Source organism: Pistacia vera, unplaced genomic scaffold (assembly GCF_008641045.1).
Source record: "Pistacia vera cultivar Batoury unplaced genomic scaffold, PisVer_v2 Contig759, whole genome shotgun sequence".
Classification (NCBI taxonomy): domain Eukaryota; kingdom Viridiplantae; phylum Streptophyta; class Magnoliopsida; order Sapindales; family Anacardiaceae; genus Pistacia; species Pistacia vera.
Window position 1 is genome coordinate 314,964 of NW_022196622.1, and position 22,747 is coordinate 337,710.

Sequence of the window (22,747 nt, forward strand, 5' to 3'; positions counted from 1 at the left end):
TTCTTTATATACAAGAAGATAACCATAGTTAACTACTAACTAGAGTTAACTATATGATTAAGTTAAATAATTGACTAACAACTTTGCTAACAGATTAAATTGATTCTATTAACAAGACTAACAACAAACTGAAACAATTAAACAACAGATTAACAAACTAAACAGTTAATACTTCCAATAGTAGACACCATTCCTCAGTTTAAATTTTATGTCAAAACTCTGCCTATGTTTTATATTCCTCTGCATTGTACTTTCCTACAGTTTATTTTCACTGTTAAGTTTATATTTGAAATGTTGAAATATTGTACCTGCATTGATAATCAACCACTTTGTAGCCCGAGCTAGCTTTCACAAAACTAACTACAACGCCGGTTAGCTTTTGCAATGAAAATTTGTAGGTTATAAATATACTTATGGAATTCATTTCAAATATTAATTTTAAAATCATAAAAAATGTAATTAATTATTATAATTATAATTTATTGAATGATGTGATTCATAAAGCATTACATAACAAAACTTAGTTATCATAATGCAATTTCATTATTTATTATTATTTTTATATTTTCATTTAATGTTAATTTCTTGATTCATTATGTCTTTAATTTGAGAAATTGGATTCGTTTTATCTTCTTATTTTTGGTGTACATTTTCTTCTAATATCATTAATAAAATTCTATTTTTATCATCGAAGTTTGCTAAAAAATTCTAACTAAATAAGTGCTGTATGAATTTAAAAAAAAAAAAAATTAGCGTGAGTAATTAAAATTCCTAGGTACACCTTGGTTGTGGTCAAAGGGATAATAAGTATGACTTTCTATTATTGATATCACTGTTAAGAAATATAGGGTTATTTTGTTTTATTATTTATTAAGGGTAGATTTGTCTTTTCATTATTTCCTTTGTTTAGCCTATATATAGTCTCTTTGTATTTAGGTTAAATTATTCAATTACATTAGGCAGTATCAATGAAACCCTAGCCTCCTCTTTTTATTATTTCTTTGGATTGTTTAGTATGGTATCAGAGCAAGGTTTCATGGGATGAGGCTTAATCTTAAACACAGCTTACGCGGATCCAACTTTTGTTTCTGCAATCTGGTATTTCGTTGGTATTTGTTCAATTTCTGCAATCTGGTATTTCATTTTCCTTTCTTTTGCATATTGGTTTTCTTTGTTTTTGATTATGGCTACTGAAAGAGACGATTTGCTTCAGTCTGTGAGTGTGAGGTTAGATGACAAGAATTATTCGTATTGGAGTTATGTGATGAGAAATTTTCTTAAGGGTAAAAAGATGTGGGGATATGTTAGTGGAACTTCTGTGAAACCTAGGAATACTGATGAGGGCTATGCTGCTTTGATAGATGCCTGGGAAGCAAACAATGCAAAAATTATTACTTGGATTAACAATTCTGTTGAGCATTCCATAGGTACACAGTTGGTGAAGTATGAGACAATAAAGGAGGTTTGGGATCATCTGCCAAATTTATTTACTCAATCGAATTTTGCAAAGCAGTATCAATTGGAGAATGACATACGAGCTCTTCAGCAGAAGAATATGAGTGTTCATGAGTTTTATTCTGCTATGACAGATCTTTGGGATCAATTGGCTCTTACAAAATCTGCAGAATTAAAGGCATGTGGTGCCTATATTGCTCGTAGAGAGCAACAACGCTTGGTACAATTTTTAACGGCACTTCGCAGTGATTTTGAAGGACTTAGAGGTTCAATTTTGCATCGTTCTCCACTTCCTTCTGTTGACTCAGTTGTCAGTGAGTTATTGGCTAAAGAAATACGCCTTAAGTCTTATTCTGAAAAGGGAATTCTTTCTACTTCTAATCCTTCTGTGTTAGTAGTACCTTTTAAGCCACTCTTTAATAATCAGAATAAGCCTTACACAAGGGTTGCCTTCGACGAGTGCAGTTTCTGTAAGCAAAAAGGTCATTGGAAGGCTCAATGTCCTAAGTTGAGACAGCAGAATCAATCACAGCAGCAATCTCAAGCTTGGAAGCTTGCCAACCAGTCACAATCTAATGCTCATAGACCACCTCAATGTTACAAACCATCACAGTCTAATACTGCAGCACTTGTTTCATCAGGTCCTTTCACCAATCCTAGTACTCTGGCTGAGCAATTTCAGAAGTTTCTCTTCTTACAGCCATAAGCTATGTCTGCTTCTTCTTCTGTAGGTCAGTTCCCTTATAGTTCTTCAGGTATGTCACATTCTGTATGGGTCTTGGATTCTGGTGCTTCACATCATATGTCTCCAGATTCTTCATCTTTTGCTTTTGTGTCTCCTTCATCTTCTATTCCTGTCATGACTGTTGATGGCACTCCTATGCCTTTAGTAGGTGTTGGTTTTGTTGTCACACCTCACTTGTCTCTCTCTAATGTTTATCATATTCCAAAACTTACATTAAATCTTGCTTCTGTTAGTCAGTTATGTGATTCTGGTAATTTATTCACTTTTTCCTCTTCTTCTTGTTATGTGTAGGATCTACAGTCTCGGAAGCTGACTGGGACAGGCCGTAGGAAGGGGGGACTATATATTTTGGATAGGTTAAAAGTGCCAGTTGCTACTGCTACTAGTGTTGATGCTGCTGCTACTAGTGTTGATTTGTCTCCTTTTCGTTTGAGTCCTTCTTCTTCTAGTTTTTATTTATGGCATTCTCGTTTAGGTCATGTTTCGTCTTCTCGTTTGAGATTTTGGCCTCCACAGGGGCTTTAGGAAATTTGCAAACTTGTGATTTTTCTGATTGTAGTGGATGTAAACTGGCAAAATTTTCAACTTTACCTTTTAATCGAAGTATTTTTGTTTCTTCTTCTCCATTTGATTTGATTCATTCTGATGTATGGAGACCTTCTCCTGTTGCCACAAAAAGAGGGTCTGGATATTATGTTTCTTTTATTGATGATCATACTCGTTATTGTTAGGTTTATTTAATGAAGCATCGTTCTGAATTCTTGAGATATATACAGCCTTTCAAGCTCTTGTCAAAACTCAATATTCTACTGTTATCAAATGTTTTAGGTGTGATTTGGGTGGGGAATACACTTCTAATAAATTTTGTGAGTTGCTTGCATTAGATGGAACTGTTCACCAAACCTCGTGTATAGATACTCTTGAGCAAAATGGTGTTGCTGAAAGAAAAAATAGGCACATTGTTGAAGCTGCTCGTTCTCTCTTGTTGTCTGCTTCTATTCCTAGTATGTTTTAGGGTAAAGCTGTTCTTACTGCTGTAGGTTTGATTAATACAATTCCATCTTCTCAGTCTTTCTCCTTTTGAAAAGTTGTACGGGTATGCCCTTGATTATTCTTTCTTTAGAGTTTTTGGTTGTACTTGTTTCGTTCTTCGTCCTCATGTAGAACGCAGCAAGTTGTCCTCTCGATCTGCTATTTGTGTCATTCTTGGTTATGGTGAAGGTAAAAAGGGGTATCGTTGTTTTGATCCAATAACTCAGAAACTTTATGTATCTCGTCATGTTGTTTTTCTTGAGCATATACCTTTCTTTTCTATTCCATCCACTACTCATAACTTGACTAGATCTGATCTTATTCGTATAGATCCTTTTTCTGAGGATTCTGATAGTTTGTCATCTCAGGTTCCTAGTACTTCAAATACCTTGTTACCTTTACATTATACTCGACCAATTCGTACTGATCATTCTGCAAGTACTGACAGTGTACTCTCTGGCACACCTGAAGCTCCCTCTTCTCCTATAGTTTCTCAAGCTCCGTTTGAGATTGTGGATCCACCTCTACGTCAATCCATACGCATTCGTAAGTCCACAAAGTTACCAGATTTTGCTTATTCTTGTTATTCTTCATCTTTTGCTTTATTTTTAGCCTCTATTCATTGTCTCTTTAAGCCCTCTTCCTATAAAAAGGCAATTCTTGATCCTCTTTAGCAGCAAGCTATGGATGAGGAACTTTCTACTTTGCATAAGATATGTACTTGGGATTTGGTTCCTCTACCTCCTGGTAAGACTGTTGTTGGTTGTCGTTGGGTGTATAAGATCAAGACTAATTCTAATGGATCTATTGAGCGATACAAAGCTAGGTTGGTTGCAAAAGGGTACTCTCAATAGTATGGTATGGATTATGAGGAGACATTTTCTCCTGTTGCAAAAAAGACTACCATTCATACTCTTATTGCAGTAGCTTCGGTTCGTCAGTGGCATATCTCTCAACTTGATGTTAAAAATGTCTTCTTGAGTGGAGATCTTCAAGAAGAAGTTTATATGGCGCCCCCTCTTGGTGTTTCACATGATTCTGGGTATGTTTGCAAGCTCAAGAAAGCGTTATATAGTCTTAAACAAGCACCTCGTGCTTGGTTTGAGAAATTTTCTGTTGTGATCTCTTCCCTTGGATTTGCTTCTAGTAGTCATGATTCTGCTCTTTTTGTTAAGTGCACTGATGCAGGTCGTATCATTCTGTCTTTATATGTTGATGACATGATTATTACTGGTGATGATATTGATGGTATTTCAGTTTCAAAGACAGAGTTAGCTAGACAGTTGGAAATGAAGGATTTGGGTTCTCTACGATATTTCTTGGGTATTGAGGTAGCCTACTCACCTAGAGGTTATCTTCTTTCTCAGTTAAGATATGTTGCAGATATTCTTGAGCGGGCTAGACTTACTGATAATAAGACTGTAGATACTCTGATTAAGGTTAACGCAATGTATTCTTCTTCTGATGGTTTACCTTTGTTAGATCCTACTTTATACCATACTATTGTTGGGAGCTTGGTATATCTCACTATTAGTCATCCAGATATTGCATATGTTGTTCATGTTGTTAGTCCGTTTGTTGCTTCTCCTACTATAGTTCATTGGGTAGCTGTTCTTCGTATTTTGAGGTATCTTCGGGTTACAGTCTTTTGGAGTCTTTTACTTCCATCCACCTTTTCCTTGGAGCTGCGTGCATACTTTGATGTTGATCATGGCAGTGATCCCACATATCGCAAGTCTGTTACTGGTTTCTGTATCTTTTTGGGTGATTCTCTTATTTCTTGGAAGAGCAAGAGACAATCATTGTTTCTTAATCTTCAACCAAAGAAGAATATCGTGCTATGGCATCTACTACCAAAGAGATTGTTTGGTTACGTTGGTTACTTGCAAATATGGGAGTTTCTCTTTCTCATCCCACTCCTATGTATTGTGACAACTAGAGTTCTATTCAGATTGCTCACAACTTGGTTTTTTCATGAACGAAATAAGCACATTGAGATCGATTGTCACCTTACTCGTCATCATCTCAAGCATGGCACCATTACCTTGCCCTTTGTTTCTTCTTCTTTGTAGATTGCAGATTTCTTTACCAAGTCGCATTCTATTTCCCGTTTTCGTTTTCTAGTTGGTAAACTTTCAATGCTTGTAGTCGCTACATCGTGAGTTTGAGGGGAGATGTTAAGAAATATAAGGTTATTTTGTTTTATTATTTATTAAGGGTAGATCTGTCTTTTCATTATTTCCTTTGTTTAGCCTATATATAGTCTCTTTGTATTTAGGTTAAATTATTCAATTACATTAGGCAATGTTAATGAAACCCTAGCCTCCTCTTTTTATTATTTCTTTGGATTGCTTAACAATCACATTCAACACTACAAAAAAATTGTTTCATTAAGATTATTGATACCCCTAAATCCTGATCTCTTAGTAACCTTGGATCAGTATGCATGAATACAGAACAATCAACAACAAAAAGGAAGAGCAAAAGAGAAAATGATGAGGGTATTTTTTTTGCTCTACTAGATTTTTGCTCTTCTTTATAGGACTCTCTCATGAACATGGCTGGCATTTTCTTTGACGAGATCATGGCCGTTAAACTCGATTCCCCAAAGACTTATAAATAGGTCGAAACTTCTTCCAAAGAACCATCTCAACCTAAACCATTTGCCTCAAATCTAAAGAGCTCTGATGACTTGGGTTTTAACTTATCCCAATTGCCAACTCCTACCCTTAGAGGTTGTAGGGCCAAAAATCATCTTGGGCTTGACGAGGCCCAATAACGAAATAAACATGTCATGGCCCAAGGCCTCAACCCAATCCCGCTTGGGCGTACGCTTAAAATCACTTTGCGAAGTACCTACTCTATGAGTTGGGCTATCCTATAAGTTAAGCTAAACTAGGTTTCAGCCTATTAGCCTACAACAGTCTATAAATAGGAAATCAGAATCTCATTCCATTTCCTCTTCTGCTAAGATTCCAAATCTTACTCAAACTATTAAACTTGATCTGATAAGGTCAAGAAATCATATCTCTTTCATGATAGGGATTATCTCCCAAAATAGGACTTAGTATCCTACTAAGATTCCAAATCTTATTTAAACTACTAAACTTAATCTGATAAGGTTAAGAAATCATATCTCTTTCTTGATAGGGATTACCTCCCAAAAATGAGGACTCAATGTCCTACTAGGATTCCAACTCCTTGGGTTCACTATAAAAATAGAGGCCTGCCCTCTCGTTAAGGGGCAATCTCTCATAGTCATTCTACACTACTTAAAACCATCTATTTGCTCCTAAAGTTCTTGCTCCTAAGAATCCGACACCTCCGCCGTAGTCCTAGCTTCCGACAAGACTCCTGGTAATTCTTCATCTCCTTAATTCTTATCAAATAATCTCTTTCAGCCTCGCTGACTTGAGCATCGGAGTGCCTACGGCAAACACCACCCCGATGTTTTCCAGAAGCTTAACGCTTGTCCTTTTATGTGTGCAGGTCTAGCGGATTGTCAGTGGCTTCAACCTCACGGGATTAGACCCTATTTTCATGACGGTAGATTTTTTGCATCTATAGTTTAGCGCCCACCGTGGGGCCCTGACAATCATCTGCCAACGATGACTTACAACATGGGAGGCGACACGGAACTCTTTTTGACTGACAATGTTAATCAGAAAATCCCATCACGATAAGAATTTTTTTTTCTTCGTTTGTTTTATCTATTCACATGCCATGTCATATCTATTCGGCATATCGTAATTTATTTTATATTATATCCATTCAGCGAGTAGTATAAGACCTTAAAGCTCATATTATTGTTCTAAATTAATAATAGCTTTATATTATTGTTCTAAATTAATAATAGAATAATAATGTGTCAGAGTTTAAAGTGGTGTTCCTAAACCACTTGATTCATTGACTTTGCTTCAACAATATCTCTTCTTTAATCATTTGTTCAGATAAGGCAATAGCTTCTATCTCTAACCTCTCTATACGCGCCTTTTCACTTAAATCATCAAACCACTAGGTGGTTTGCCACCGTCATCAAGGCTTTGCAATGCATTACCCGCCATAAAACCAATCAATTTGTTCATTCAAAAAGATGCCGCAATATGCCAGCATCTCCAGGACCTTCGCTCTATTAAAAGGTAACTCAAACTCGACCAACCTTGATCCAATCCCAATTCAACTTCACGGAGATTTGCCACCACTTTGAAACCCCAAACCCGTCCACCTGTTCTCCTAAAATCGCCCTAACAACTTCTCCAATCACACAGTTAAATCCTAAAAACACAGCAGTAATCCTCTCAAAACACCCAAAGTCATTTTACTAAACACGAAGAGAAACCCCCCAAACAAAACCTGCTTAAGCGACGCCACCCCACTCTCCCCTAATCTCCTTACCCCACCGTATTCCAAAACTCCAAACTCGAACCATCGCCTCTTCCCAACCAATACATATCAACTCAAACCACCTTCACATCACAATCTCCAGCACACCTATCACAAAAGCCCTCATGCTCCCCGCTGTTTGCAAACTTTCCACTCCCCACTGCAACTCAACACCGTTAAATAACACGAGTAGTCCACTGAATGATATTTGGTTCTGCACATACAATATCAATGTGCCCATTCGGTTCAGCCCAAAAGTGAATCACGTGCCTACTCAACTTCAACTGGTTCAGCTCCAACATAGAAAGTAACACCCCTCTCTCCACTTGGTCCAACAAGCATGGGTGGCAGCACTTGAAGTGGAAAGGTATATGTCATTATCTCCTTTTAACTACCACTCTAATTGGTTAAATCTTTCTTTATTCGGCCCATTACTTAAATACATGCAACCCATTTTTCCATTTAGCTCACTCTTCATTCAGTCCATAACACATGCACATCATGCATATTGACTCTCCATTTGGCTCTTTGCTTAAAACATGCATGTCATGCATGTCACCACTCCAGCTTCAATCAAATGTTTTCAACTACAAAGTCGGTCATGCCAACTGGGCCACATAGCCTTCAAAGGTTTCAACTACAAGTCGGTCACGCCGACTCGACCGCAAGTTCCATACAAGCTCTACTTGGGTTACACCTTCGAATCAGCCCTGCCCGATTCACGAATTTACACCTTTGGATCGGCCTTGTCCGATTCACAAATTTACACCTTCGGATCGACCCTGCCTGATTTATGGATTTACACATTTGAATCAGCCTTGCCCAATTCACGGATTTACACCTTCGAATTGGCCCTGCCTGATTCACGGATTTACACCTTCGAATCAGCCCTGCCCGATTCACAAGTTTACACCTTCGAATCGGCCCTACCCGATCCACGAATTTACACCTTCAGATCGGCCCTGCCCGATCCATGAATTTACACCTTCAGTCAGCCTTGCCCGATCCATGAGTTTTACACGTTCGAATCGGCCTTGCCCGATTCACGAGTTTACACCTTCGAATCGGCCCTGCCCGATTCACGAGTTTACACCTTCGAATCGGCCCTGCCCGATTCACGAGTTTACACTTTCGAATCGGCTCTACCTGATTCACGGATTTACAACTTCGGATCGGCCCTACCCGATTCACGAGTTTACACCTTCTGATCGGCCCTGCTCGATTCACGAGTTTACACCTTCGGATCGGCCCTGCTCGATTCACGAGTTTACACTTTCGGATTGGCCCTGCCCGATTCACGAGTTTACACCTTCGATCGGCCCAGACCGATTTATAGGTTTACACATTCAATCGGCCCAAACAGATTGAAGGACTTGCACCTCAAATCAACAAGTCATCGACCTAATCCACACAATGATCCATCTGACCTAACGAGCTGCTATCACTAATTCGCTCAGTCTACACTCATTCGATTAAATCTACTCTCTAAGCTAAATACTCTTTAACTTAGAGAGTGGGGGGCTAACTGTTAGGGCCAAAAATCATCTTGGGCTTGACGAGGCCCAATAACGAAATAAACATGTCACAGCCCAAGGCCTTAACCCAATCCCGATTGGGCGTACGCTTAAATTCACTTTGCGAACTACCTACTCTATGAGTTGGGCTATCCTATAAGTTAAGCTAAACTGGGTTTGAGCCCATTAGCCTGCAATAGTCTATAAATAGGAAATCAGAATCTCATTCCATTTCCTCTTCTACTAAGATTCCAAATCTTACTCAAACTATTAAACTTGATCTGATAAGGTCTGTAGGGCCAAAAATCATCTTGGGCTTGACGAGGCCCAATAACGAAATAAACATGTCATGGCCCAAGGCCTCACCCAATCCCTTGGGCGTACGCTTAAAATCACTTTGCGAAGTACCTACTCTATAGTTGGGCTATCCTATAAGTTAAGCTAAACTAGGTTTCAGCCTATTAGCCTACAACGTCTATAATAGGAAATCAGAATCTCATTCCATTTCCTCTTCTGCTAAGATTCCAAATCTTACTCAAACTATTAAACTTGATCTGATAAGGTCAGAAATCATATCTCTTTCATGATAGGGATTATCTCCCAAAATAGGACTTAGTATCCTACTAAGATTCCAAATCTTATTTAAACTACTAACTTAATCTGATAAGGTTAGAAATCATATCTCTTTCTTGATAGGGATTACCTCCCAAAAATGAGGACTCAATGTCCTACTAGGATTCCAACTCCTTGGGTTCACTATAAAAATAGAGGCCTGCCCTCTCTTAAGGGGCAATCTCTCATATCATTCTACACTACTTAAAACCATCTATTTGCTCCTAAAGTTCTTGCTCCTAAAGATCCGACACCTCCCCGTAGTCCTACTTCCGACAAGACTCCTGGTAATTCTTCATCTCCTTAATTCTTATCAAATAATCTCTTTCAGCCTCGCTGACTTGAGCATCGGAGTGCCTACGGCAAACACCACCCCGATGTTTTCCAGAAGCTTAACGCTTGTCCTTTTATGTGTGCAGGTCTAGCGGATTGTCAGTGGCTTCAACCTCACGGATTAGACCCTATTTTCATGAGGTAGATTTTTTGCATCTATGTTTAGCGCCCACCGTGGGGCCCTGACAATCATCTGCCAACGATGACTTACACATGGGAGGCGACACGGAACTCTTTTTGATGACAATGTTAATCAGAAAATCCCATCACGATAAAATTTTTTTTTTCTATTCAACACTACAAAAAATTGTTTCATTAATATTATTGACACCCCGAAATCCTAATCTCTTAGTAACCTTGGATCAATATGCATGACTACAGAACAATGAACAACGAAAGGAAGGGCTAAAGAGAAAAGGAGAGAAAATGATGAGGGTATTTTTTTTGCTCTGCTAGATTTTTGCTATTCTTTATAGGACTCTCTCATGAACATGGCTGACGTTTTCTTTGACGAGATCATGGCGGTCAAACCCAATTCCCCAAAGACTTATAAACAGGTCGAAACTTCTTCCAAAGAACCATCTCAACCTAAACCATTTGCCTCAATTCTGAATAGCTCTGATGACTTGGGTTTTAACTTATCCCAATTGCCAACTCCTACCCTTAGAGGTGATGTTGTTTTTGTCAAAATTATGAAGAAATATACCAACAACAGTTAACTAAGTGTAAGGTTAGTCTGCTGGGTAGACTCATCCTTCGTAAAGGATCAGAACCCATGAAACTTGAACAGTTGAAGACTTGAAGTCTGCTTTGCAATCCCTTTGGAACCCACTCAAACCATTGCCAAAAGGCTTTTATCATATCCTCTTCTCTTCAGAGGAAGATCTTCAAGGGGGGACGCACATGTACGTTACCACAATGTTTGTTTAAACTTTCTAAATGGAAGGCAGACTTTTACCCGAACACAACCATTATTCAAACTCACTCCCAAGTTTGGATTCGTCTTTATTGGATAAGTGCCGAATATTGGCACCCGAGATTGCTTATGGAAATGGCTCAAGGAGTTGGGAACCCTCTCCAAATGGATAAAATGACAAAAGAAGGAAGGTATGGGTTTTACGCGGGAGTTTTAGTTGATGTAGATCTTTCAAAAACTCTTCCTAATTCGATCATGATAGAACGAGAAGGCTTTGGGTTCTCAGAGGATGTGGTTTACGAAAACTTGCCGCCTCTTTGTGAGTTTTGTGGAAAAATTGGATGTAATTCTTCTGTCTGCCGCCATAAACCAAAAAACAAAATCGAATCAACAACTCCTCTGAAACCGGCTTTTAAGAAAGTTTATCGGCCTGTCAAAAAATCAACTCCTATTGTCTTTGATAATCGAATCTCACCAGAGCTAGACGGGATTGCTTATAATATTGTCGAAGAGCTATTAAACCTTAAGAACCCAGCTGGTAATGAGGCAGCAAATTGTCTTAATGTTCATGATTTGTCGTCTCATGACACGCGCATGCAGGAAGTAGTTGGGTTAAATGAATTACCTGGGCAGGGTTTTAAGAACATGTAGGAAAATTCTCCATCGTGCTCCGATTCACATCAATACAGGAAACAACTACAAGAGGCCCAAGTTGAATCTTTGCCTTCATCTTCCAATACTTCCATAATTCCTCATGTTGATTTAGTGCAAGGTTCGGATAATCAACAAAATTCTACCCTTCCATGTTTTCGCATGCAAGAGTTTATAGAGGAAACTCGGATAGGTCGCTATCGAAATCCACTTCCTCCGCTCCTCCAGGATTTAAGCATTGCAGGAAATCATGGGCAGATGATTGTGATGTTATTGATAATTATGTAACTCCAGAAAGGTTTCCTGAACAAGAATTTTTGAAGCATGAAATAAGGAAAGTTTTAGAGGCCACTGGACATTCTTATTATATGGCTGATAAAAATCATAAAGAAGAGTTTCAAAAAGTTACTTCAAAATTGCCCCCTTTTTCTAAAACATTAAGATAATATTATTTTTTTTATTGTTATTTTTTGAGCTATTTTTTAACCCTTTATATTTGAGATTTTGCTAAAACACCCTAATCATATAAAAGTTTAATTTCTAACAAAATCACCCCCATAGACCCCAAGCCACTATTGGCTGCCAGCCACCATCGCCAACCACCGCCGACAGTGACCAAAACGATGCATGACGGGTCACATTTAGCCAACTATGCGTTGATCTGGCCGAAAACGGCCAGATCTATTATGGTCGTTTTCGGCTAGATCAATGACTGTTAACAACCATGGATCTGGCTGTAAACGCTCAGATATTTTTTGACATCATGCGCGATGGATCTGGCTGTTTCCTAGCCAAATCCATCGATCTGGTCGAAAATGGCTAGATTGGCGCACGGTCGGCCAAATCTGGCCGGTCGTGCGTCGTTTCGGCAAAGTTAACCGATGGTAGGCGGTGGTGGCTAGCGGGCGACACTAGTCCTGGGTGGCTTGCAATTTGTTTTAAACATAAAAGCAATACTGTCCAAAAACTTAATTAATTAGGGGTAAAATTGTAATGGCAACATCATGTAAATTAATTACAAAATAAGGGTATTTTTTTCCAAAAATTTAAATAGTTAAGAGTAAAATTGTAGCAACATTTAGATTATCAAGTAATCTTAAAATACGTAAGAAAATAGAGGTATTCAAATTACCACATATATAACCAATAGAAATTACTATTGGTTTTGCAAGATTACTGGAGTCTTATATTCATTGACAACCAAGTAATTCAAGTAATATAAGATGACATTACTTTAGTAATGGAGGATAACCCCCAACCAAATGGTCCCATAGTATTTTTTTTTTTTTTATCCATCTTTTGGTCTCTGTTTTGTAAGAGTACATAAAAGCTTCTCTATCATTTGTACTATTAAGTTTACTCTTGCAAACTTGGGTTTGGTACATTATTGATAAGGCTAATGTTGCAAGACACATTTGCTACTAGGTAAAACATCAAATTAAAAATTAATGTTATATTACTGGGAATGTTATATTAATGGGAATGTTGTATTATTAGAAATATTATATTAATAGAAAGATAGATTACTTTGAAAGTTATTGAGAATATTTAGAGAAATGTGTTTGTTTGGTTAAAATAAATTGGCGGGTATATTATATTAATATGTTTGGTTGGGAGGAATAGATTTGTGGGTATGTTATTTAAATTACTGAATTACCCTTATATTAAATATTATTATTATATTATTATTTAATATTATTTTTTGAATAATTTTTTAACCCCCTACATTTCAAATTTAGCTAAAACACCCTAGCAACAAAAAAAGTTTAAAATTTAACAAACCCCCACCCACCCCAAGCCAGTGCCAACGGCCTACCACCATCACCGGTAGTGGCAACAGTGGAGATCTGGCTGTGAAACGCCAGATATGGCTATTTTTGGCCATGGATCTGGCCGAAAACAACCTTATTGGTGCACGGCCGGCCATAGGCTGTTTTCGGCCAGCCAGATATGGTCAATTCTGTGCCATTCTGTCGCCCACGACAACGGTCGCCAACGATTGTTTCCGACAGCTGGCAATGGTGGCCAAATCTAGCCACCACCCGTGGGCAATTTTTTTAAATTTCAGGGGTATTTGTGTCCTAAAAACTTTGTATATAAGGATAAAATAGTCATTTGGTATTTTTGTAAATTGTTTTTGAAACAAGGGCATTATTGTCTTAAAATTTTATTAATAAGAGATAAAATTATAACAAAAATAAGATTACCAAGTAATTTTAAAATACCTAAGAAAATAGAGTTATAATCAGATTACCTTATATATTACCAACAATAACTAATATTGGTATTGGAAGATTACCAAAACCTTATATTACTTGACAATCAAATGTGGTAATCAAGTAATATAAGGTGACATTATCTTAGTTAGGGGTGAGCGGTTCCAGATACCTTGCATTTTTTGGGGGAATCGGAACTGGAGCCGCACAGTGTAGGTTCCCAAAAAAAGGAATCGGAACCTGTCGATTCCAGTTCTTAAATTCAAGGAATCGAAACCTGAAATGCAAGTTTTGGTTCCTTACTCGGGTACCTTCTAAAAAATTAATTATCCTCTATTAGTTTAAAAATTGACAAAAATACCCTAAAAGTTTACAAATACACCTTTGACAAATTAAGAAAACCTATATTTAGTAGTTTTTAACTTTTGATTACTCATTCATTTGTGTCCAAAGTGACTCATAAATCCTCTAATCTCTAGGCAACACTTGAATTTAATCAATTCATCACAATTCACATAGAATTTCTCAATTAAAACCAAAACACAAACAGGTTCCGAGCGGGTTCCAAGTTGGGTACCCGCTTCAAGTTCTTTTCCCAGGTTCCAGTTTCAGTTTCGAAACTTGTAAGAATCGGAACCGGAACCGCACAGTGTCGGTTCCAATAAAATGGAACCAGAACCTACCAGCATAGTGTCAGTTCTAGGTAAGTTCTAGTTCTACCTGCTGCCCGCTCACCCCTAAGTCCTTAGTAATCCTATATAATCCCTAATCAAATGCACCCTAAGGTTTTTTCTTTTAGAAAAAAAATGAGCCAATTAATTGTTCAAAAGTATTGTTAGTAACGAATTAATGAACCCTGAAGAGCTGAGGAGGTGAGGCTAGTCAAACTGGGTGAGGGTTGCTTTGGCTTCCACTCTTTATCTAATTTCAGCATATTTCTAATTAAAAATCTAAAAAAAAAAATTAACTCATGAAGTAAAAAATTTAATTCGAAACTATCTGTTCTCTTTCCTCCTAGAATATAAAGTTTAACAAGATTTTAAGAGAATCATACGAGATATAGTTAGGATTTTATTATTATTATTATTATTATTATTTTGGCTCTTTTTTTATATTTTGGAATGAAAATATAATTATAATATACAACATTAAGATATATATATTATAGGGGTCATTTGGATCAGGTATATATAAGATAACGGGGGTAATCTTTGTTTATTTTGTAAGATTCCAGTGTTTGGTTTGCAAGTAATAAAATATTACAGTAATATTTTATTATAAATAGTGTTTACTGTTGGTAATGTAGGGGGTAATCTTATTACCTTGTTAGGGGGCGTTATTAAAACATTACTGGGGTAATCTGTTTTTTCTACCCATTTTTGCCCTTAATTAAAAACCATTTTAGACATAATCACCCTCAAATGTCTACCAAATAACAATTAGCGGAGCCCCCTACATTTGAGAAATTAGCTAAAACACCCTAGCCACAAAAAAGTTTAAAAGTTAACAAAATAACCCCAGCCACCCAAGACCACCGCCAGTTGTGACTCACCACCGCTGGCCGTCGGCATCAGTTGCCGTAATGGTGCACAATCGGCTAGATTTGGCCGATCGTGCATTGGTAAGGCCTTTTCCGGCCATAGATCTATGGCTAAAAATGGCCAGTTTTAGCGTTTCTATGGTCGTTTCGTGGCCAAAGATGTGGCTGTGAAATGGCCACAGATCTGGATGTGAAACGACCATAGATCTGGCTGTGAAATGGTCATAGATCTAGCCGAATTCTAGTCATAGATTTGTGATCAATGGCCATTTCTGGCTTTGTTGGCGCACGGTCGGCCATATACGGCCAGTCATACGTCATTCTGTTGACTGTTGGTGACAACCGATGGTGGTGGCTAGCTGTTGACAGTGGCTTGCGGTGAGTGTGGGTGATTTTGCTACAAATTAAAGTTTTATATGGCTGGGGTGTTTTAGCAAAATTTCAAATATGGGGGGTAATCAATTTTACCGAGTACCCGGAACTAGAACTGTTGTTATAGGTTCCGGTTTCAAATTTCAAGGAACCGTTAGTTCCGGTTTTGGTTCCTTCAAAAAATCCAGGGTACCTGGAACCGAACACCCTATTTTCCACATATATCATCTACTTCATTACAATAAGACATTTTTTTATTTTAGTTTTCATATACTATTTTTAAAAAATGATAATGAATGTATTTTCAAATTTTCAAAACACAAAATCAAACCTTTAAGTTTTGTTTTCAAATTCATATATGAAAATAAATGAACACCTAATGTTTTACTCAAAACAATAAATTAATGACAAAAATATACGAAATAATGATAACATATATAAATCATTTGAAACAAAATTTAAATTTAAACGAAATAATAATAATAAAGACATGAACTGGAAAATTAAAAAAAAAATTAACAATAATAATTTGAATTACAAATAATTTAAAACGGGATATTTTGACTTAAAATTGAGGGGCTTAAAGTCTCACCCAACCGACACAACTAATAAACTTAAAAAAAAAAAAAAAACACTCCTAAAACTTTTTACTAAATCACAATTCGCTTAATATAAGCTTATCGCTTAAATCTAAATTTTTTATTAAATGACCATTTGCTTAAGCGATCTAAGCTTATCGCTTAAATGATATAAGTTTATCTATAAGCTTATCTCTTAAGCGATATGTGTTAAATCGTTTAAACGATAAAGTTCATGACTATTTAATTTATTTTAAACTTTTACTAAATGACCATTCGCATAAACAATATAAGTTTATTGCTTAAGCGATATAGGTTTATTTATAAACTTATTTTTTAAGCGATATGTGTTAAATCGTTTAAGCGATAAAGTTCATGATTATTTAATTTATTCCAAACTTGAGATGATGTTTTAATAGTCAACCCCATATCCTTATAACTTTCTACAACGTTGACTTAGTTTTATCTTTACAATTTCCTTTTACTTTGTATGTTTTCTAGTGATCATGCTCATCATGGAGTTGTTAGGGTTTCTATTTTGAAACTCTTCAAGTACTTTTCATACATGTAGGTGTAGCTAGAAGATGATTATTTGGTTTATTTTAGGACAACTCTTATATACTTATCTATCTTGAAGAACCATTTGAGTATTCATGTTCTCTTTTTTGTTTGAATAATAAATATTTACTAAATAATTGTTAATTAATTATTATTGATAAAAAAATACAAATTAAAATATTATATTTCCTAAAAATTTCAATTGCCTCCAATACCTCAACTAAATTGTTTGATCAATTCTTTTACTAATGTTTTAAACATCACATATTGATTTTGATAACTAGAACATAAACTTAGCTCTCAAACTTATATAATCGTTATCTCATGAAAAACTTTGCTTCACTTGAATATTGTCAAAATGGGTATAGCACCAGATTTGTGAATCATTTATTATCTTTAATATATCAAACTTTTCTTAAATTACTTAGGGTCCATTCGATATGGTTCCTTCGAGTAAAGTTTATGAAAGCAAAGCTTATTAGAGAACAAGAGTAGAGCTTTTATAAAATTTTTGTTGATTGTTTGATTAGGAAAATGTAAAATTTTTATTAATTTACCAGAAAACATTTTAATATACAAGATAAAATTAAGTCAAATTTTTAAAATAGAATATAGATAGTTTTTGAATTTTAACACTTTAAATAAACTAAAAAGAGCTTATAAGATTTAATAGGATTGTGGTTATTATTTTTTAAGTTTTTGTTTTTTTAATGTCAATTATTTTTTTTTACCATTTTTTTGAAATAGACAAAAGAAAGAGAATCACACATGTTTTTCTGTTTTTGTTTACAAATATTATTTTTAGAAAATGTACATGAATGTACGTATTTTCAAATTTTTAGAACAGAAAATAATACTTCTAATTATTGTTTTTTAATAAGTATAATAGGTGAAGTAAACCTAATATTATATTCAAAACAATAATTAAGATAAAATAAACAAAATAATGACACTATTTAATATTTATAAACGAAATGAAAATAGAGAGATATTTTTGAAACAAAATTAAACTTTTGAAACTAAGAACAAACGTATGAGGACTTAAATGATATTATACTCAAACTCAAATCCTCTCTACTCAACCCTCAAATGAACGGTCAAGATCCATCCAAAATTAGACACTGAATTACAGCCGTTGCCACCACACTACAAGAGAAAACCCTAGTTTTCCAATCAGTGTCTCTGGTTTATGTAACACACTTAACACAGTCGTTTTCTGGCACCTTGATCTCAGACGCCGATCAGCCGATAAGCCCCATATCTCCAATTGCAATAAGGTTTGTTTTTGTTTTAATATGTTCAATTTGTCTGGTTATGATTGTTTCTTGAAATATAGTGATTGTCTTGTGTTTTTGTGAGTTTGAAAAGATTAGATAGAAATAATGCGTCTTTGAATTTAATACGAGAAAAGAAGAAACAGCTTCATCAATTGAAGCTGTAATTGTGTTTATGGGGTTAAAAAGAGACGCTAATTTGTTATCGAGAAAAGAAGAAAAAGCATTATCATTTGAGGTTATAGTTACGTTTATGAGATTGGCAATTTTTCATTTGTGCGTTTTTTTTTTATTTATTCGTATTTTTTTAATTTAAAATAATTTTAAAGTTGCATATGACGGGCAAAGATGTTATAGTGAAGATGGAAGTGATGATTTTTTCCCCAGATGATCGACGATGATTATAATGTGCGATTGTTCTCTTTTCGAGAATCCAAGCCAGTGTTCTGATCCATTTTCGTATTTAGTTTTTTTATATTTGAGATATTGGATATTTTGATTTGATATTATGTGAATGTTTTTCCTTTGTCTATGTTCTATGTTTATATGCCTAGGTTTGTATTTATTTTACTTTAGGTATCTAGAGCTTATTTTGAAATTTTTTTATTATCATTGCAGAGATGGGTGAAGAAGCCAAAGTAGTGATCCCGGAGTCAGTATTGAAGAAGCAGAAGAGGAACGAGGAATGGGCTCTTGCAAAGAAGCTGGAGCTTGAAGTTACAAAGAAGAAGAATGCTGAGAACAGGAAGCTCATATTCAGTCGGGCCAAGCTTTATGCAAAGGAGTATGAAGAGCAGGTTCTTATTGCATTCTTTCTCAGTATTATTTGTTTGATTTCTCCATTATGATTTTTTTAGTGACTGAGATCGTTTGATTATACAGGAAAAGGAGCTAATTCAATTGAAGCATGAAGCGAAGTTGAAAGGAGGCTTCTATGTTGACCCTGAAGCTAAGCTTCTCTTTATTGTTCGCATTCGTGGGTACGTTTTGTTGTTTTTGGATTGTTTTATGTTGCTTCTTATGTCTATTTCGATTTTGGACTTTTATGTGTTGCTTGTAATGTCTAATATGTATGCTTTTGGAACATTTAGTATCAATGCCATGCATCCAAAGACAAGGAAGATCTTGCAGCTGTTGCGTTTGAGACAGGTAGCTTACCGAAGTCTTACTCTAAATAGTAAGAGAAAAAGAGAATTTGGATTTTGAAGTATGGTGCTTGTTTAAAATGAATAGTCATTTTTAATTGTAAAGATTTCTTGTTAGTTTAATTGAATTAATATTCCTGCACATGCAACTTTATTAGGATTATATAGTAATTGAAATTGAATGGATGAAAATACTTTGGCAAACAGTTGTATCCAAAGTATACAGTATGATGCTAATTCATTTATTTTGCAATGAGTTTTATTTCTAACAGTGTGCCGGAAGCTATAGTTGATTTATTTGGTGATTTAGATGCTGGTTTACCATGTTGTTGAAGTCATTAAGTAGGATATGCTTGTTTGACCAAAAATTGAGCACACATAACTTTTTATACGTATTGTAATTAAATATCTTCTTTGCCTAATACAGATATTCAATGGAGTGTTTCTTAAAGTTAATAAAGCAACAGTGAACATGCTTCACAGGGTTGAACCTTTCGTAACTTACGGGTATGTCACTCTTATATCTTTCATGATTTTATTTATTTATTTTTTTCAAACTTAATTGTCTTCCACGTCTGATGTGTTGGTGCTCCTTGTTTTCAGATATCCAAATTTGAAGAGTGTTAGGGAATTGATTTATAAGAGGGGATATGGTAAGCTGAACAAGCAGAGAATTGCATTGACTGATAACTCAATCGTTGAGCAGGTTTGTGCATTTTTTGTCGCTTGTGTTATTCTTTGTGCTTGTATGTCAAGTGTTTTTCAAAGACAAATTTGTGATGTTGTGTTATTAACATTTCATGATTTGTCAGGCTCTGGGCAAGTATGGAATTATCTGCATGGAAGACCTGATCCATGAGATTATCACAGTTGGACCTCACTTTAAGGAGGCTAACAACTTCCTATGGCCATTTAAGCTGAAGGCACCTTTGGGTGGTTTGAAGAAGAAGAGGAACCACTATGTTGAAGGAGGTGATGCTGGTAACAGGGAGAATTTCATCAATGAGCTCCTCAGAAGAATGAATTAGGTTTGCACGATTAACCGTAGATTCTCCCATTAAAGAACTTATTTCATTTTTGATATAGGACTTCAATTTCAAAAACCTGGTTGCTTTTTAGAATTTTATAATGTATTTTTAAATGGTAATATTTGTAATTGCAGTTTAGTTTTTGGTAGTGTTCAAGTTTTATGATTATCCATTTTTTTGATGGGTTGGTTTTATGATGATCCACCAGCTTTTGAAAATATGAGTTGCTATCCAACTTCTATAGCTTTCTATGCAAATCAGTCCCATATGCAGTGCCAATTCCTGAATAGATTTTTCGTTTTGACAAAATTTCTTGATGGGTTTTGGACGTTTAATTATATTAACGTGAATATTTTCAACATGTTCTATCCAGGATTAGATTAGATGTTGAGAATCACATGTTTATTTTTCAAATACTAAAGTATTGTTTCTTGCTTTACTATTTGAAAAACAATAATACTATATTTACAAAGAAATCTTACAAAGAATTTCATATAAAGTGAGATGACAAAAAATGAATGAAAGAGTGAAACAAAAAGTCAAATTCATTAAATTCTTCTTCTATTCATTTTTTGTCACATCATTTTGTATGAAAAGTTTTGTAAAATTTCTTTGTAAGTATAGTATTACTTTTCACATAAAAATATTTTGAACAAAATTATAGGAGCAGAATTTAAAAGTTTAAATTGGGCTTGACACGGTAGGGAAATAACTTGGGTAAGTTTAGAAGAATAAGAGTTAGGGTTATTGGTTGGGAGTTTAAGTTGCTTAATGCTTATATATATATAGGGGTGTTATCTTTCCTTTTTATCATTACATCGAAATTAATATAATTTCCTTTTGTCATTATCGTTCTATTATTGTTTAATTCCAATTTAATTGGTTTCATCACTAGAACTTGTTTAATCTTTCTCTCAAGAGTGTTTTTACATTTATTGAATAATTTGGAGACCTGAAACAATAATAAGCATCAAGGAGAGAGAATAGATGAAAGAGAAGAAAGTGAGTAAATAATTGATTATATAATGATGTTCCTAAGATGGTCATTTCTTAATTAAAGTGTATGCTTTTAATCTAACCTTTAGAAATCTGTGTAAAAAATCATATAAAATAAAGAAAACGACTTCTTTCCAACCAAAAAAAAAAAAACTTAATGACATTTCCCACCCCTAATTCCAACCAAACCCACCCCTCACCCCCCCCAAAAAAAGACATTCCCCACCCTTAGACTTTGAAAATACCACTTTAGTATCCAAAACACGATTTTATTAGTAATTTTTGTTGTGGTGAAGGGCAAGATGGTCAAAAGTTGTTATAGGTGAGGGTAGAATAGTCAACAAATATTTTGGCCATTGGAGAAGAAGAAAGAAAAGGACAACACACATTAGCCAAAGATGGTGCATGTTAGTAGTGTCGTAGCCAATGGTTTTGTCATCTTTCGGCTGATCCTGGCATCCAAAATTACTTCCAAGATCACCCACAAAATCTCGATCACCTCCTTTACAAAGCCCAAGCCTTCATTTGCTGTCATCACTCACCATTTCCCACCACCACCTCCATTCGCATAGCCAACTCTTCAAGTCAGATTTTCGGTTGATTTTTTTGCCAAAAATTCCCTCAGACACCACCATCACACTTCGCAAAACCTACTCTACAAAACCCTTACCTCCATCATTGTCCCTTTCTTGTCAATCGTCGGTCATGCACTGTGCGACATTTCAATTTCTAGGCCGATTTCCGGTGTTGGAATCCATCCTGAAACCACCACCAGAATCCCCATCCTCTCCTCTCCAAAACCTCCGATAGCCTTGATCCCATTTGCTCGCCGATCGTCGTCGTCCTCTTCCTAGGGTTCTGGTTGCATGATGAACTTGGGGTGTGCTTTCTGATTGATTCCATCATCGGAAATCGTCCTTGTCATTGCCAATCGACTCCTTGGATCTTCCTCTCCAAAAGCCCCAGCATTCCTGATCATGTTTGCTCACCAATCGTTGGTGATTAAGGCTTCCCCACCCTAGGGTTTTTTGAGTTTTGATTAGAGAAAGAGAGAAGGGCATTTTCTTCTTCACAATGAAAATCATGTATTTCCCACCTAGACTAAAGAGAAACATAATAATTGGGTAGTAAAGGGGTTATTTTAAAAGTTGAGCCTCGAGGGTGGGAAAATGTCTTAAGCTTTTTTTGAGTGGGAAAAAGTAGTTAACTCTAAAATAAAGGGGTATTATGAGCACCAAAATAGAATGTCTAAACTCTAAATGCCTAGTAAAGAAAAAAAAATAAAAAAAATACAAAAGACCAACAATGTTTTAGAACTCAGTGTGTAGATAGTTTTTCTAACTAGTTTGATATCATTCTTGACAAAGAAGAGATTATCTAAGATAATACTAGAAATGGT

At 35.7% G+C, this 22,747-nt stretch overlaps 1 protein-coding gene and 1 non-coding gene across 2 annotated transcripts; both read left to right on the forward strand.

Annotated features, from left to right (window-relative positions):
- Positions 1–18,032: 18,032 nt before the first annotated feature.
- LOC116116001 (60S ribosomal protein L7-2-like) lies at positions 18,033–20,520 on the forward strand. The gene is made up of 7 exons (XM_031402116.1): positions 18,033–18,182; positions 18,798–18,976; positions 19,062–19,159; positions 19,271–19,328; positions 19,752–19,831; positions 19,928–20,030; positions 20,137–20,520. Exons 2-7 carry the CDS (start codon positions 18,800–18,802, stop codon positions 20,350–20,352), a joined length of 732 nt encoding a protein of 243 aa, XP_031257976.1. The 5' UTR covers positions 18,033–18,182; positions 18,798–18,799; the 3' UTR covers positions 20,353–20,520.
- LOC116116007 lies at positions 18,542–18,634 on the forward strand. Its single transcript, XR_004125758.1, has one exon. It is a non-coding gene; the product is annotated as a small nucleolar RNA Z103 (small nucleolar RNA).
- Positions 20,521–22,747: the final 2,227 nt, after the last annotated feature.

Bases quoted from the DNA above. Each gene is read 5' to 3' on its own strand.
- LOC116116001 (XM_031402116.1), top strand. From the start codon at position 18,800: ATGGGTGAAGAAGCCAAAGTAGTGATCCCGGAGTCAGTATTGAAGAAG. The intron at 19,329-19,751 runs GTAGCTTACCGA...TGCCTAATACAG, and splicing joins AGCTGTTGCGTTTGAGACAG to ATATTCAATGGAGTGTTTCT. The intron at 20,031-20,136 runs GTTTGTGCATTT...ATGATTTGTCAG, and splicing joins ATAACTCAATCGTTGAGCAG to GCTCTGGGCAAGTATGGAAT.